Source organism: Theobroma cacao, chromosome 6 (genome assembly GCF_053813885.1).
Source record: "Theobroma cacao isolate CCN51 chromosome 6, ASM5381388v1, whole genome shotgun sequence".
Taxonomy (NCBI): domain Eukaryota; kingdom Viridiplantae; phylum Streptophyta; class Magnoliopsida; order Malvales; family Malvaceae; genus Theobroma; species Theobroma cacao.
In genome coordinates, this window is record NC_142644.1 from 27,291,535 (window position 1) to 27,309,345 (window position 17,811).

Genomic DNA, 17,811 nt, shown 5'->3' on the forward strand with positions numbered 1-17,811 from the left:
TATTTAATATACAGTTTATTTTTGTATTTTAGACATTAAATATTCCTTCTTTCTCGCAACAAACCAAACAAAGCAAAATAAATTAAAACAAAAATTAATATTGGCAAGGAAATTTATTAGTATAAATTACAAAATAACAAAGGCCATAGCCTCCCAAAATGCTCTCCACTCAAACATGCTTCCCGCTCAACGGTCAAGACATTTTCTCTGCTCTTTCCCCCACTTTCCTGCCACCCAAACAAGGCTTTTTAGCAGCACCTTCTCATCTCTACTAAACCTTTGCAAGAAACCACAGCATCTACAACAAATCCATGCAAGATTCATCCTCCATGGCCTGCACCAGAACCCAACACTTTCCTCTCATCTCATTGATTCCTATGCCAACTTTGGCCTCCTCAACCTCTCTCTGCAACTCTTTTATTCCATTACCAACCCAAGTTCTCGTCTTTATAACACAATTTTAAGAAATTTGGCGACTTTGGGTGAATATGAAACGACCCTTTTGGTTTACAAGGACATGGTGGTAAAAAAATCTATGTACCCTGATGAGAAGGCCTACCCTTTAGTTCTAAGAGCTTGTTCTTGTTTGTTAGATGTTGAGTGTGGGAAAATGGTTCATGGGCAGTTGGCAAAATTGGGTTTTGATTCCTTTGAGGTTGTGGGTGATGCTTTGGTTGAGTTCTACAGGGGATTTGGTGAGTTCGAGCAAAAGGTGGTTGATGAAAAGCCTGTTAAGGATTTGGATAATTGGAAAAGTTTGATATTTGAGCCACCTCGAAGTGGAAGTTTGGTCTCTATGATTAATTTGTTGAGGGCAAGTGTTGATTTGGGTTCATTGGATGCAGGCAAAGCTGTTCATTGTTTGGTTCTAGTTAGTGATTTAAGTAAGGATTTGTCTGTGAATACCGCTTTATTGTCAATGTATTCAAAACTAGATAGTTTGAAATATGCAAGGTTGTTATTCAAAAATATGCTGGAGAAGGACCTTGTTGTGTGGAATATAATGATTTCTGCTTATTCTCAGCATGGAAAACCTAAGGAATCACTTGCACAATTGAGGTGCATGGCAAATTCTGGGGTTAGAGCTGATTTGTTCACCGCTATTCCTGCTATTTCCTCGATTAGGCAGTTGAAATCCTTTGAGTGGGCCAAACAAATCCATGCTCATGTTATAAGAAATGGTTCAGATTATCAAGTGTCGGTTCATAATTCTCTTATTGATATGTATTGTGAGTGTGACTGTTTAATTTATGCGAGAAAGATTTTTGAAAATGTAACAAGCAAAACTGTGGTTTCATGGAGCTCAATGATCAAAGGATATGTAAGCCATGATCAGAATCTTGATGCCCTTTCTCTTTTCTCCAGGATGAAAACAGATGGAGTTAAAACTGATTTCATAACAGTTATCAACATCTTGCCTGCATGTGTGAATATAGGGGCACTAGAACAAGTAAAATGCCTTCATGGGTACTCAATGAAGTTTGGTCTGAATTTGCTATCCTCTGTTAATTCAGCAATTCTTATAAGTTATGCAAAATGTGGATCCATAGAAATGGCCAGAAAGCTTTTTGATGAAGAAAAAGTTGATGGTAAGGATATCATAACATGGAACTCTATGATCAGCGCGCACTCTAAGCATGGGGACTGGTCACAATGTTTTGAGTTGTATAATCAGATGAAGCAGTTGAATCTGAAACTGGATCAAGTTACCTTTCTTGGGCTACTGACTGCTTGTGTCAATTCAGGCCTTGTTAAAGAAGGCCGGGCATTTTTTAAGGAGATGAGGGAAATCTATGGTTGCCAACCCAGCCAAGAACACTATGCCTGCATGGTAGATTTACTAGGGCGTGCTGGACATATCAAAGAAGCGAGAGAACTTGTCAATGAAATGCCGTTCAAACCAGATACTCGAGTGTTGGGCCCCTTGTTGAGTGCCTGCAAGCTACACTCTGAGACCAAGTTTGCAGAGTCTGCTGCTGAGAAACTTCTACGAATGGAACCAGAAAATGCTGGAAATTACGTTTTACTCTCCAACATATATGCAGCTGCAGGAAAGTGGGATAAATTTGCTAAAATGAGGAGACTTCTTAAAGAGAGGGGACTAAAGAAAATCCCTGGCTGTAGCTGGCTACAAATAAATGGACATGTACATGAGTTTCGTGTTGCCGACCAATCTCATCCAAAAGCAAAGGACATATATGCTTTAATAGGAATACTAGAGTTTGCAATCAAGGAGGCCAGAGATCACACTGCTGGGAAAGTTTCTTAATGATCATTTTGTTCACTGCAGAATTCACAACAGATTTTAGGTGGTGCAGATCGCAAGTGATTGACCTTTATAATTTGCATGAAGTTTACACCAAAGATATGGCCAAAAGAGGCTAGATTCAAGGAAGAAAATGAAGCAGTAAGCAGATCCAGTTCAGCTGGCATTTTGTGGTGCCTTCTGTTTTGAACCAGCTAAGATAAGGCATTTTCAGGTTTGCAGTAAGTTTCCTCCATGATTTCTTATAGATTTCACTTCAACATGCAAGCCAGCTAGAAATACTCAGGATATGGCTTGCCGGCGCTGCTCCCTTATCAGACATCGCTGGCAGCCTTTCACCATTTCCATGTGAGAACCTAAAATGAGAAGTTGCCATGTTTGAAGCTCTTCCAAAGTTCCTAGCATCCTGTGCATAGGAGGTGCGTTTTCTGTGGTAGTTCCAGTGTTAGATTTTGTCATTGATGTATTGCTTTAACTTCTGTAGAAGTACCTACTTTTTCAAATATTTATTATGCTGCCTAAAATTGTGAACATCCTATGTCTAGAGTTCATTCAATGAGTTAGATCAGCCCGGGGTTGAATAATGAACTAGTTTTGTTTCCATATTGAATCACTACAGGTTTAACCTGGCTGAATGTGGATGACCAGTTCCATTCTAAGAACAGCCGGGAGAACCTGTATAACAAATGATTACTGGATTTTATTCTTCTTTTTTTTTTTTTTTGGCAGGCGGGGTGGAACATGACAGTGTGCTTTGCACAGGTAAGTCACGAAATGGTAATCTTAGATCTTTACTACAAACACCACCACCAATTCTCACAAGGCATGTTTGCGATGTTTTATATATGATTCTAGTGAAATTCAGTCCTTAAGCACTTGTTGGATTCTTTGAATTGCCAATGTTAGTTTCTCTGGTTTTGCTAATGTCAACGTGCAGACGTTTTTATAGTTTGGGCGAGAGTTGCTGATTGATTTTGGATAAATGCTTTGGCCATGGTGTTCTGAGCAAGTACAATGATAAGACAAAAGGCAGCTTCACCCTTGCATGAATCCATGGAAATTACTCCAGAAGAACACAGATTTAAATATACTCTTAATTAAAACTTTACCGGGAAACAAAGATTGAAAGTTTTGCCCCATTGCAGAAACAGCATTGCTATGCACATGCACGTGCACATATCAATTTATCCAATTCGTAATCAATCATTGGAACGAGATGTATAGTGAGCTGATAATGTTGGTTGGGGATATTTGTAACGGATGGCATTTCCCACTTAAATGCAGCAGTGCTATGAGAAGAGATGCTGCGGGTTTGCTGTCATGATACCTCGAAGAACCAAATGTACCTCACAGTTACTTTGTATTATTTCAGTTGCAAGACTAGATGATGTACAAAATTTTGGGACTGATTGGTCTCCACCATGAATATTAAACACCCTAAAGATTCTCTCTTGCAAGCCTGTTCTTCTCAGTGATTGGACTACAACCGTCGCTTCTTAAATTTTTTTCCTTCCAATCATATGCATATGAGTTTAACTCAAACTCAAAGCCATGATCAGTCCACACTCCCAAGGATTGCTGACAATTGGCATTCTTCATAACATCTGGTCAACCCACTAACATTGTTGTTTACATATTGGAAAATTTGATGAGAACCTCAACATTGAACAGATTACAAAGTGTAAAATTAAATATAAAATGATATAAAATAACATCCATTATCAATATGAACATAATTATCAATAGTCAAAATTGATTCATTGGATCAATAAGGCCCAACACTGACAGGAGGTTTTTCAGCAACCATGACAGCTCTTAAAACCTCGTCTTGCACTATTTGTTATACATCTTCTGCATCACTCTGCTCTTCTTTTGGAGCACTCTTTCCAATCTGTGGTCGTTTAGAAGCTGAGAAAGGAATAGAAAATCATTGAATACCAATTAAAATTCACAATAAAGCAAGCATGAGGTTCAGAAACACCTACAAATCATCCAGAAAAGGCTAGCAAAATATAAGATAATAGAATGCTTCAGTATCATAATCTTTTAACATTGTCAGCATAACATGCTATTGCGAAATAAAAGGGCAATACATAGTGCATAAATAATTAAATACACACTCCATACACAGTTAACAGAGTCCAGGAGGTCAATCCCATCAAAAGAAGCTCCTGTAGGAACTTATGATTAGATAATTCCATTATTTTACAACAGCTCGCAACGACAATTAGAAAGGTAGCATTGATGGCAATGAGAGACAACAATAGCTATAAATTTACAAGATGAACAAAATGTGTAAATAATATATAAGAACAAGCAGGATACTCACATTGGAGAGAAGATCCAGCAAGACAAGTCAGCCTGGACTTTGTATTAGCCTCAGCCAATGGGTTTGGCTTCCCTTTGATGGCCATGCGAACATCCCAAACACGTATAAACCCATCAGATGACGCAGATGCTACTAAGTATGGAGCATCATCAACACCACCATCTTTGGCAAGCACAACAATACCTTTTACACGGGTAGAATGGGCATCCTCGATGCAATAAGCAACCTTCCCACTGTTCGTGTCCCAGGCTGTAATACTACGGCTCTCACCACCAGTAAATAAAATTCCACTCTGCCAAAATCATAACATGCATACAGAAATTCAAATTATAAGTAAAAAGAGAGCAAAAAACATGCATAATGGAACAAGTAGCATAAGAGGACTTAGAGATTTTTGTCAGAAATATAAGTTAAGCAACATCAGAATCCTATAAGTTCATCCATTATAACATTCTTCTTTCAGGTATTAATTTACCCAGCTTTGGAAGAATGCTGACATCTCAAAGAACAGCTTTATCTTTGACATGAAACTAAGCCCCATCAAAATCATGTCATTCAATCTTCTAAGACGCTAACTAACACAATTTACATACCTATAAATCATAAAACGGTAGATTTGTACCAAAAATGGTTTAGCTAAAAGGTGAATGAATTGAGCTTGTAGCTGTTGATCTTTTTGCTCTCTTCTTCCATAAACTTTTTAGCACAACATTATCAACTCATACTACAATCGAATCAACCAACAATAAATAGCTAAAACACTAACAGCCCACTACCAAAACATTCAATTCCTAACAGTCTTACAATTACATACACAAACATAACTCATATGCCTAAAACTCTCTAGAAATTTAAAGCAGTAAATTTTCTACCAAAAATTTTCCATTTTCCTCCATTTCCTCAACCAACAAACGTAATAATTATATTACAAAAAAGTTTTTTATTAAATAAATAAAAAAACTAACCTCCCCAGAAGCAGCACAAAGAACCCGTTTTTCATTCTCCAACTCATACAACAACCTAGCATCTTCAGCCAAATGAACTCCAATTTTCTCCTCAGACGCCATAAAAAACCTCTCTCCACTCCCATCAAATTTAACGATCGTCGCTTCCTTCCCCAACCTACAACAAAAGCTCCTTTTCCCTCTCATCAAATTCGACATAGCCAAACACCCATCACGTGAGACACTCAATGCAAGCTTCCCAGAAGAATGAACAGCCAAATCATTGATACCCTTTTTATGGGACCTAAAGGACTTGAGAAGAACAAAGGGTTCGGTGTCGAAGATGGAGATGGAGCCATCAGCGGAGGCGGAGAGGAGGTTGCGAGGGAAGGAGAGGTTGGGAGGGGAATAGAAGGAGAGGGCAGTGATTGAGGAGGAGAAGTGGTGGAGGGGACCCAGGGAAGCGGCGGTGGAGAGGTCGTAGATGTGGATGGTGTCGTCGGAGGAGCCCGACGCAGCGGCGGGACCAGCGGCGGCTACGGTGGTTATGGGGGCGTTGTGGGATGGGTAGGAGAAGAGTTGGGTTAGAGTGAGGGTCTGAGAAGACGGGTCGTAGTTTAAGGGCTTCAGTCTGAAGCCCCATATAAAACGTTCGTAGGAACCTGCTATCAACGACATGGCTACGGCTGCGGGGATTATCGAAGGGAGCGTTGGAAGAAAGGGTTTAGTTTGGGTTTAACTATGTCGGGCCCCGTGACCCTCCATGTTGACAAAAATGCCCGCTAGGTTTTAATTTTTTTGAAAATTTAATGTGATAAAAAATTTAAAAAAAAAAAGGTGATTGCCCTGACCTTGACTTTAAAATTTGGCTCAAATAACAAAAAAGTTCTTGAATTATATCAATTTTACAATTAAACTCTTTTATTTTTATGGTACTCAAAACATCAATTTTCTTTTATTTGTACCTAAAGAAAATTTTATTTTTTTGATTTTATTCGAAGAAGCCTTATTTCTAACGAAAATGTAAGGGACATTAGCCTTAATACCAACTGTTACTTGTCACGTAAGAGAGTGGTTGCCATGAATTTGTATGTTTCTCGTTTCACATGTTGCATATTAATTAAAGGCAATTGGTTAGGTAAAATATGCAATTAAGGTAAAAAATTGGAAAAATTGACTTGGGAGAAAAAGAAGAAGACTTCTCTCTGATTTTAAGTAAGGTGTGTTGGGTTTTTGTCTTATTTTTTTCTTTCATTTTTTACAGATTAATGTGTTATATATATATATTGAATAGCATTTAGAATTTATATTTATGGTTTGTTTTAAAAATGAGTACCATATACATGCTGGAAATTATAGAATTGATTTCCAATCTCAAGTTGATCTTCTTTGTTAATAGTTTCTTTGTGTTTGCATTTGCTTAGTGGTCCTGCTGTTGACATAATATTGCAATTGTTGATTATTTGGTCGACTTAAAATGGATTTTATTGGTTGGAAGAATGACTTTTGTTGATTGGACCACTATATTTGTGTATAGTTTTGTCGATAAAAAATAATATGGTTGGACCATTGATGTTAATCAAAATTTAATTCATATGTTGGATGTTGAGGTGATATATTTAAGTAGAATTTTTCATATTGGTAAATTTGTGCATTCTTCAAAAATATTCTATTTGGATGGTATGGAATAGGTTATCATTTTGATATAGAAAGGTTTATTATAGAGTTAGGGTTTTGAATGTGTCATTTTTTTACTTTAAGATCTCTGAGATGGAATTTTTTTAAAGATTGATGTTGGTATTTGATGATGAGATTGTTCTAGATTTAATTGCTATGCTGACAAAGTGGGATTCTATAGATCTAGATGTTGTGACCACGTAGTTAATTAATAAGCTTGATCTGGTAGATGGCATTCTTTTTACTCCTTGAATATGGAAATATAGAGGGTGAGGAAGCTGAGGACAATGTTGAGGGTGACCATAAGGAGAGCAACAAGGTTGAAGTCAATAATGACATAAATGCCTCTATGGACGATGAGGATAATTTAAATGATAATGAGCTTGGTAAGTCTAGCATTATTGATGGCATTGGTGAGATAGTGAATAATTGATAAGAAATTACCTGGAATTAGGAGATGCTTTATAGTTGGTGTTGAGTGTTTAATGAAAATTAAATGATGATGAGGAAATCCGAGAGATTAGAAAAAGAATTCAAACAGAAAAGAGGTAAACAAAATGATGACTTAGAGGACACAATTATTCTAGGTCTTGATGATGTTGTAAATTAAAGTGATATTGATAGGGTTGATGAAGGTCATGGACGGTTTAAATTAAATGAAAGTGAATATGGATTGAAGGAGAGAGCAAGGGAAATGAGAGTGAGCACATGGACTTGGTTGATCTGGATATTATTCTAATGATGCCTGATCCCATGATAAGCTTCTTCCAAGGAAAAAAAATGCTTGGGACCTAGATCTTATATATCCTAATTGTGTCATTCCAATATGAGAGATTCGAGAACAATAAGCAATTTTAAGAGGCAATTAAGAAATATGCATTTGCAAAGAATGTGCAACTAAGGTTCATGAAATGAACCACATAAAGTTATAGGTTGCAAGAAGGGTTGTCCATATCATAAGCAACAAAAATAAAGTTGTTGTCTGTAGAATTCATCTTTAAACATTACAAGGATAAGATATTGTCTCAACCAAGTTTGAAGATTAAAATTTTAAGGAGTTATGTAGAGAAAAGATGAGAATATATGCCACAATGAGTATGTGTCACAGGGCTGGAAAGATTGTGAATCTGATAAGTATACTAGGTTGTGGAGTTTTGCAATAGAGTTGATGCATGGTAATCTGGGAGCCACAGTTAAAATTCAAGTGGATAGAGAATGCAAAAGGAAGACAGTGTTCTTGTTGTTTTGTGCATGTTTTAAAGCTTGGAAGGAAAGGTGGATGTACGAGTCTAGGCCTCCTATTATAGGAGTTGATCACACTGTTTTTTCAAAACGGTTTGCAAAAAGAGAGCTGTTGGTAGCCATAAGGAGGGATGGGAACAATTAGATGTTTCCACCTGTTGGGATAGTAGTGGAGGAGGAATGCAAGACTTCATGCAAAATGGTTCCTGGAAATTTTGTTTTAGAAGAGGTACATGTGTATCCTCCTCTACGGGGAAGATGTTAAGGCATATAGATGATGAAGCATTAACGACGCTCTCAGACATTTAAAAGGTACATAAGTTTTTATTGCTAATTGTCATTAGTGATTATCAAATAATCATTGAGAATGACTTAAAAAAATTGATCGTGAAGATTTTTATCGATTAGCTTATAAAACAAAAAACCTTATAGTCGTAATATTTGATTTTTACTATTTTTATATCTATTTTTTTTATTTGAGCTTGTTGGAATGTTTTAAGAATATATATAATTATCTATTTAAATTATTAATGAAATCAATCTCTATAATAAAAATGTTCAAATAATCTTCAAAAGAAAAGTGATTGATTGACTTGAAAGTTTGACCTCCATTAGGCTAGAGTATTGGTTTTGGTATTTTGGATGAGAAAGACCAATGATTTGGGCCACCGGCCATAACCTTACTGCAAATTAACAATAAAGATGTCTAATGAGATCAATTACCATTATAATCAATTATCAAAATATGAATAATTTTGACATAATGTTTGAAAAAATTTTAAATTATTTAAAAAAATTTAATCAAGTTTATATACTTTTATTTTGAATTAAATAGATCATTATAATTAATAATTAATTAATTATTATTAATTAATATACTATTTATCATTTTTTATCCATGTAGTAGTAATATAGGAAATGAAAAGTATCACATAATAATGTTATCATATTACATCATCATATATTATGATGAATAAAAAAATTAAAATTTTTTAAAATTTTTTAAAATAATTTAAGATTTTTTAAGTATTATGTTAATAATTTTTTATTGAATATATATTTTTTCATCAAGTAGGGATCATCAATTTTTTACCGAGTAGTAGTACTTGTTTTTGGAGAAACATATTTTTATTTGAAAAAAAAGAAATGATTATTTATATTGATGACAAGGCAAAGGTTCTGGAGCTTTATGTCTTTTAAATCTGCAATTTTCTTAGATCTTGGCTCAAACAGGGACCAGAGCAGGGAGTTGCAAAAATGTGGACTTTGTTAAAGAGGCCGAAGCCGAAACAAAAACCCAGTTCACCAAAAGTAGTTTCCTGCTGCACCTTCAAACTGTGTAACAACAAACGCTACTCTGAGTCCGAGTACGAAGCAAATAAATAAAAGTAAAATCCTCATACTATGTGGTCTCTCCATAGTAGTAACAGAAGAATCCTTGGACGGGGTTAATTTTAAATTTCTTTCTTCTGCATACCAAAATACAATCTCCAAAGTTCAAGCGATGAGTCAAGAACAGCAACAACCTTCTCCTGCTCCTGCTTCTCAGCCTGATCATCCTCCTCCTCCTCCATTCGATCCCAGTCGAAGTAACTCTTTTTTCTCTATTATTTTGCTTTGTGGGGTTTCTTTGTTTTTTCTTCTAAGGGTATTAATACCTCTGCTTCATATTTTCTGTTTTCTCTCTCTCTCTCTCTCTCTCTTAAATTCGGGTTTCTGCTGGTTAGTCGATTTGGATTAAAAAGAAGGTTTTGTAATGGGTATTGCTTGGTTTGCGATTTTCCCAAAAAAAAAAGAAAAGAAAAAGATATGCTTGAATTTTCTGCTTTTGCTTTCTGTGCTGATATGTTGGCAAAGTTCTTAATTTTGGTTTCAAGACGCTGAGTAATCAATTGTGATGTGTGTTTGTAGTACTTGAAATAGCTCTGATTATTTGTTGAAACTATCTGTTGGTGTAAAGGTGCTATCTTGGTTGACTTAAATCTATTGCTTTAACCTATATATTAATCTGTTTGTGATTGAATTTTTAAGGCTAATAATTGATTAATTCTTACAGGCGGTTGCTTCAAAAAAAACTAGCCAACGTTGTTCTTTTTTTTTTTTTGGTACAAAGCTAACATTGGTATGAACTCATACGCATGAATGCAAATTTAAGCATTTTCAATTACTTAAATTTTCAGATGGTTGGAAATTATAGCTATCATGGTGTTGATGAGAGGAAGGGTTATAGTTTGACGTTACATTTAGTCAACCAGAGTGGTAGCTGTGAAAAATTTGACTGTCTTGGATCTGAAAATTTTTTGTTAATGGGTTGTTTGGCTCGGGAGGATATATGATTTTGTGATTATCCTGGATGTAGGCGTTTAATGAGTTTCTCTTATGAATCTCACACTCTCTGTATCACTCTATATCTCAAAACTAGTTATATATGTGCAGTGATTGGTATCATTAAGAGGAAGGCCTTGATAAAAGAGTTAGCTGCTGTATATCACGCAGAATGCCTTGCATACTGTCAAGAACTTCTGGAGCTTCAGAGAAAGTGGGATGAGGTATTTCATCTATGTATCTTTTGAGTAACTTTCTTCTCATCAAATTTAATAAATATATAGAAAATTTCTTAACTTTAAAAATGGATGATTATTATTATCAGTGACCTTACTGCAATTAATTAATCTAATTGCTCTTTGGTCTTTGGATCTCCTAGGTGCAACTGTAGCATATATTACTCTTCCTTCAGTCTATGATATGAGGAATCTGTTTGGCAAAACCTTAGTTTGTACTTCTTTTTGTTTACCTATGTCTAGTTTGTAGTATACACAGATGTTTGCTACATAAGTAAACATATTTGAACCAATCCGAAGTGCTGCTAATCAGAGTTGGCCTTTTAGAACTTAGTGAGGAGATTTTATTGTAGACATTATTGTGTAGCAGCAAATCCAGAAAGGAGTAGCAAATATCCCATTTCCATTTATACGCTGTTATCCCTAATCTTGGGTTTATAGAGGTCCATAGCTAATCTTCTCACCAGTGCTGTTAAGATCCTATAAAATTAGCTTTCAATCTAACAACTTTCATGGCTATGTGTTCCTGGTAATAGTAGTAATCGACTGTGGTACTCATTTTCTCACTGTTTGCAGCCATTTATTGATGTTAAAACACCTGATGATTTGAGGAAGGAGAAAACGAGGCCCCCAAAACGTCTGAAGAAGTCACGCTGAGCATATTGTAAGATTTGAGCCTAATCTTATACACAATGTTATATCTATTTACAATTTTTAAACTCTGCTGAATTTATAAATGCAAGTTCAAGATGCATCATGTTGCCTAATTTACAGTTTGTTAAGTGGTCAGCAATACCTGTCCCTCATTTTTTTAAGTAGTCAGCTGATACCAGGCATTAGTATTTAGCCATTCTTGGTTGTGCCTGTTCGCAGGTGATAAGATGGCTCTGCAATTTCAGCAGTTTCCTGCATCGACATAGGGAACGCCTCTCTAGATACCTAAGCAAGCAAGCAGAGGCCAAAAGCAATGGGAATCGCTCCGGATTTATGATTACCATTGATGTACTGTATTCTATGTAACATAAGGATGTGTTACTTCACAAACAAATTTATGGTGTTTACACTTTGTATCATAGTCAAGCTAACTAATGTTCTTAACTATCCACATGTTTGATCCATTATACCTTGTCATTGAGCATTCGATACTACTTGGAGGCCCCAAATATTGAGCTACATTTGTTTCTTCTGCATTTGCTTGTGTTGCGATTTAGATTTTGGTAGCTTGCCTGGCCAGAATTTGATAGCAATATACTGTTTAGGGTCTTCACTGCTTGGGAATACGCTAACATGTGAGATCCAAATGGAAATGGCAGAATGGGTAGAGCATGTTTGTCATCATGGTTTGTTAATAGTCCGCATATGAGAATGTCCAATGTAAAGGTGAGGGTGTCTAATTCCTCAAGGCTACCTTTTCACTTCCCCTTCGGGATGTGCAAAAAGTCCAGGACAAGGAATGCTCAAGAGCTTCTCTCAATTGTATTGGTTCTGTCCGAGCAGTCTAGGACTGGACTGCTACCACAGCCAAATGGTAATAAAGGATTAATTGTACAACAAAAAACATCTTTTTTGGGCTGTAGTCATTTAAAACATTAATCTAAACTCTTTAGGCACAAGCTTTCCATTAAACGGACGGTGTATCAGTCGAAGAGATGTTCTTGAATTCTTTTTCATTTTTTAGATACAGATAAGCCTATGCATAAAATCTTTATCCAAGGTAAATCATGATATTCAATTAAAATTTCTACATAAATCTAAAAAAAGAAAAGTCGGTTAATTTGTATAAAAACTTGGTCCATAGTCTGTTAACAGTTTCTGGCATCTACCTTGTGTGGGTAACATTAGATTGCTAAAAGCGCTGAAATACCTTCCATTCAAAAATCCTGAAGAGAACTACTATAATCAGAATAGACAAACTATCATGAGGCTGAAAATCTGGTGCTCTCAAGATTATTTTAATTTCTCCTTTAATTTGTTTACATGAGATTTTAAAGCCTGCAACTATGGCAAAACTGTTGATTGTACACTTTCAATGCTTGTATTTCTCCAAAACCCAACTCTTATCTTTTGGAAGTAATGTGTATTTCTTGTTGAATTATCATCCTTTCATCATCTTTACCTGCAAAACAACATAAATGCTATGTAGTAAGGCAAAATCAAAAGTTAAACAGTCATTCGCAGATGTTACAAGCTAGGACGTCAACAATATCTTACCTACGTCTTAACAATAGATGCCCATATCCTGTGGACTAGGCTATTCGGGCCAGTAGGAGAAGATATCTTTCCTTCAATGAGTTTTTCAGCTGCATGTCCCATTTCATGGACAAATTTTACAGACTCCGATAGTCGATTGAGTAAATTCATCAGGGCAATCACTTCATTCCGTTGCAACTGCAACTAGAGGTCAACAAAATGAACTTTAATGCAAATGACAAGTTGTATACCCAAGAAAAGAAACAACAAAAAATATCTTCGACAAATATACTTAAAACTAGTTGCTAATGGAAACCTAGGATACATCCTGTGATATGAAAATAAAAGCAAAACCCAGCTTCATAGAGATAATTTCACAAACAGATCTTTGTAGAGATCAACACCACTTTCTGTTCAAACAATGGCATTCATAGGCCATTTCATGGGAAATAATTAAATAAATTGTGCACATGATATAAACTATATCAGCCACAATGGTGAACCCAAAATAGCATTCATTCCTGTGACATATTAAAAAGTTCCACTTTCAATTGTTTCAAATTGAAGTAGCCTCAGTATATCACATTTGAGAAACTTGTAACTACTATTTTTCCTGGACTAAACATCAAGTGTAAAGCAATGCAAAGAATCTAGGTAGTATTTATAGTCCATAGATGATTCTCAACTAGAGGATTTTGCATATTTGCACAATGGTAACAGCATATCAACTGCAACAAATAATGAAGTTACTTTTGATGTCTCTAGAACTTTTCCCAATATATTATATGTGACACTAAATTGTAGGCCAGGATTCCTGGAGGAAGAAATTCAATGGCTTCAAGAGAGCATTTCCTATAAGCAAAAACTCTAGCCACATATTGGAAAAGAATCCATTAGGAAGAAATTAGAACTGGAAACTGAAAGTCAAAAAGTAGGAAATGGTACTTACAGTCTGACCCAAGTGCTCCTCGCCATTAACAGAGAACAGAATCTTCAATGCAGTTCCAAGACCAAGAACCTGAAGCTTTCCCCAAAGCCGACATTTCTCACATCCTACACAGTCCATCAATGCACTACAAAGCCAATGACAATTGTTATATCATTGCAATAAGCCACTTGAATCACTGCACAGATATCAAATGTCAAAAATCAAAGAGAAAAAGGAAACAGTTCATTAAAGTTTCTCCGCTCATGAGGATCACTAAGAACCTAGAGAGAAGGTAAAAATACAATGTCAGATTTCATTTCCTCTTGAGGATGATGAGTTTTGAATGAATTCAGACAGTCTTAATGTGCTAACACAAATACGTTTTAAGAAAATGTAGTTTCCTATTTTATAAGTTTAACATCTGTAGACAGAAGAAATTGTAGCCTTTTACAAGCATTGCCGAAGAGGAATCGAGAGAAACCTGATATTTTTGAATTGTGCTTGTATTTTCTGTTTCAATTCGGGTCCTCTTTGTCCTTTCCACAACTTAGCTTCATCAAATGGAAGCGGACATGCAGCTTGCAGTTTTGGATTATAAACTAGCTGTCTCATTAGGGACTGTGTTTTTAGGTCCTCAGTAGGATTACCAGTATCATATTCAGCTTGTTCCAAGTAATCAGTTGCCTGAAACACATCGAGTTCTAGTAAGGTAAATGACTCCAGAATAAATATATACTTGAAAAGTAAACATCAAGGGAAAAGATTTATTAAGTATTTTTCTCAACATGTATTTTTTGTTTTTGCCTACTTATGTGCTAGGCTGCTCAAGTACACAAACAGATTCATTATGTACTCATGCTACTCACCTTTGTCACAGCTCGGAGAACAAAGAGGAATGTGAAGTACAAGTTTTCAACACGATATGGATATCTTAAGACCCGATCATACATTAATTCGAGATTATGGCCCCACTGAAATCAGTAAAAGGAAAACAAAGAAACAATGTCAGATCTTTTTAAAATTCCCGTGTGCCTAAAGTTTACAAATGAGCGAAAAAGACAAGCATTGAATGACAAGAAATTGAGAATTTATACCAAGTTTGTGGCTTCATCGAGTAGATAATCAGAAGCTATATGGATCGAAATAGATGAGTGAAGACCAGAAATCAATTTGTACAGTATTTTTTCTTCTTGGCATGACTCTTCAGATGGATCTGCATATCAGAGTAAAAAAGAATTAAGGATTTTAGTGAAAAATGGCTTAGGCATCCTTCATTCACACACACAACCACTTAAAAGAAGAATAGAACTCACATTTGGGACAGTTCTCTGAGTAGACAGCATCCCATATCCTTCTAGCCGATGGGCCAGTGTAGCCAGTATAGCGTTCTGGGTTCAGTTGAAGATTCACATACGTCATCTCAGCTGCAAATCAAATTAGACAATCACTTAAGAGGATCACTTTTTTGGACTATTAATGTTTCAAACACCACCATTCTCACTGTCACTCTTATCATATCTGCCATTGCCAATAGAGCAACAATAATCTTCACTGATTTGCATAAGCATCAATTAAATTTATCATTCTCAGGCGCACAAAAGCAAGATTAAGAGCATCCAACAATAAGATAAGCACAATGATAAAACTGAAATATGTCAGAACTGTCAAGAACAATTTTGGACGCACAATTATCTGTCTCGTCATCATGAGTCCAGGGGTTATCTGTTTCTGTCCACCCCCTAAAAGCTTTACTGTCTAGCGTGCGGTCAACAGCAGCCTGTGGCTTTCCTTCTTGGCACATAAGGTCATCTGATGAAAGGCCTCGATGGTTGGGCTTCTTAAATAATTCAGGGAATTCACTTTCGGGACATTCACAAACACTACAGTCCCGCAAACGGCACATACCATCATCAGGCCAAAATGGACAGTCACACCACAACTTAACCTGCCCAGGGCAATAGAAAATATTAGGCTTCAGAGAAAATCAGGTGAGAAAACATAGAGCATGAATTTCAAATGCAGCATATAAACTAACCCTGTCATGCTAAGAGGCAGATAAACTAAAAGGTTTCGAATGAGAACAGTCTATTCTTATGCCCTAAGTTTGTCCGACTTAAGCATCATAATAGTAGGATTTCTCAACAACATAAACTAGTGAGACACTTTTCATTCTAACCACATGCTTCGACTTCAAAACTTGCATAAATCTTAGAATCACTTCCTTTTCACTCTACAGTTAATGCAAGTATGAAAAAAAATAACCAGATAAGAGGAAATACAAGCTCTAACTGCTTAGACAGACTGCTAAACTGGCTATTTGCCATCCACTAATCTGGTAGTTTCCTATAATTATCTGTAATCAATACATAACCATTTATATTGGAAAGCTTTCTAGTTTCCCACATCAACCATTGTGAAAATTATCTCCACAATAATACAACAAGACATTTACATAATATTTCCATCACACAATGGGCATTGGACAATAAGCTAACCTTGAAGTATCGAAAAAATGGTGTTTTAACAAGTTCCTGGAGCAATGGATGTAACACTTCCTCATTAAGATGGTCTACAGTCTCATAATCACAACAACAGTCCTGTACAATACCGCTATACTTGTGTTTGTCCTGCACAAATTGAAGAAAACAGTCATTGTCATACAAACAAAATGCCAACCATTTCATCATTCAACCTAAAAAAAAGGAGGGAACAAAAGGACAAATGGCAACACATATCAATGAATTCATAAAAAGGCTGCTAAGAAATTCAGAAATCAAAAGGGGGGATCACAAAAATAAATAAATGCGAAACTGGGTACTTAAATTTGGACCAATTGGACTCAAAGAAAAGTAAGGAAAAAAATAAAACCTTTCTCCTCATTTCAATCTAAGTCTCCACCATTTTCTGAGTACCCAAATAAAACTAGGCAAACGGCATCACTTTTCAATGATTCATTTACACATTGCTAACAATTTATAAGCCAAAGGATAAATTCACAAGAAATCAGAAATGGGCAGTTGAAATTGGCGCCAACTGAACAAAATCAAAGTAGAAAAAGAAGACGTAAACTTCATTTTTCATTTCGTTCCAAAGATTACTTCCATTTCCTAAGTAACCAAACAAAAGGGAATGGGTAAAAAGAGAGAGAAAGCGAAACCTGAGAACAAAGACAAGACTTGTTAGTGTGTCCAAACAGAGAGATCTTTAGTGTACTTTTAGAAGCCAAAGCTATTGCAACAACAATTGTAATGAAAGCTCCAATCACCCATCTCCGCCTCATTTTCTCACTCTTCTTCCCCTTCTTAACCTCTGATTCCACCATCTGCCACCTTTTCAACAAAGCAGAAAAAGACCCAGATTGCTAAAACACTGAAAAAACTTGTTGGGTTTTCTGCAATGAAAAGAAAACAAGAGAAATTCGGGACTATTTTTCAAGAATAGAATCGTCAAGGGTAATAGATTACTGGGTTTTACGGTTGGGTTATTTAAAGGGAGATTTTGGGGTTAAGAAAGGTAAAAAAATTATGATTAAAAGGGGATCAAGGTGGACAGAAAGAATGATGTTGTGAGAAATTGTGCGCGTTTTTTCTCTTCTTTGATGGTTTTTGTTTCTCTGCCTCTTCTCTACAGTTTCAAACCATGGGCACGCACTGAAAAAATCGAAGGGGTAGGAT

At 35.9% G+C, this 17,811-nt stretch overlaps 4 protein-coding genes across 7 annotated transcripts; 2 read left to right on the forward strand and 2 right to left on the reverse strand.

The window, feature by feature from the left end:
- The first annotated feature begins 164 nt into the window (after positions 1-164).
- LOC18596462 (pentatricopeptide repeat-containing protein At1g11290, chloroplastic) lies at positions 165-3,723 on the forward strand. Of its 3 annotated transcripts, none has more exons than XM_088807540.1 (3): positions 165-2,685; positions 2,996-3,028; positions 3,204-3,723. In XM_088807540.1, exon 1 carries the CDS (start codon positions 176-178, stop codon positions 2,267-2,269), a length of 2,094 nt encoding a protein of 697 aa, XP_088663666.1. In that variant the 5' UTR covers positions 165-175; the 3' UTR covers positions 2,270-2,685; positions 2,996-3,028; positions 3,204-3,723. The 3 variants fall into 3 exon arrangements, with proteins under 3 accessions (XP_088663666.1, XP_088663667.1, XP_017979325.2); XM_088807541.1 differs by having other exon boundaries at positions 3,216-3,723; XM_018123836.2 differs by having other exon boundaries at positions 2,996-3,723.
- Positions 3,724-3,960: 237 nt separating this feature from the next.
- Positions 3,961-6,309, reverse strand: LOC18596463 (Transducin/WD40 repeat-like superfamily protein). The gene is made up of 3 exons (XM_007024957.3): positions 5,561-6,309; positions 4,596-4,887; positions 3,961-4,174 (listed from the first exon to the last, which is right to left on the reverse strand). Exons 1-3 carry the CDS (start codon positions 6,215-6,217, stop codon positions 4,107-4,109), a joined length of 1,017 nt encoding a protein of 338 aa, XP_007025019.3. The 5' UTR covers positions 6,218-6,309; the 3' UTR covers positions 3,961-4,106.
- A 3,360-nt stretch (positions 6,310-9,669) lies between these two features.
- LOC18596465 (uncharacterized) lies at positions 9,670-12,209 on the forward strand. The gene is made up of 4 exons (XM_007024959.3): positions 9,670-10,047; positions 10,895-11,007; positions 11,596-11,683; positions 11,893-12,209. The coding sequence occupies exons 1-3, from the start codon at positions 9,963-9,965 to the stop codon at positions 11,674-11,676; spliced, it is 279 nt and encodes a 92-aa protein (XP_007025021.1). The 5' UTR covers positions 9,670-9,962; the 3' UTR covers positions 11,677-11,683; positions 11,893-12,209.
- A 653-nt stretch (positions 12,210-12,862) lies between these two features.
- LOC18596466 (endoplasmic reticulum oxidoreductin-2-like) lies at positions 12,863-17,811 on the reverse strand. Of its 2 annotated transcripts, none has more exons than XM_088807721.1 (10): positions 17,295-17,811; positions 16,633-16,764; positions 15,824-16,082; positions 15,451-15,561; positions 15,232-15,350; positions 15,004-15,108; positions 14,619-14,821; positions 14,159-14,282; positions 13,231-13,407; positions 12,863-13,135 (listed from the first exon to the last, which is right to left on the reverse strand). In XM_088807721.1, exons 1-9 carry the CDS (start codon positions 17,457-17,459, stop codon positions 13,231-13,233), a joined length of 1,395 nt encoding a protein of 464 aa, XP_088663847.1. In that variant the 5' UTR covers positions 17,460-17,811; the 3' UTR covers positions 12,863-13,135. The 2 variants fall into 2 exon arrangements, with proteins under 2 accessions (XP_088663847.1, XP_007025022.1); XM_007024960.3 differs by having other exon boundaries at positions 13,231-13,413; positions 17,295-17,808.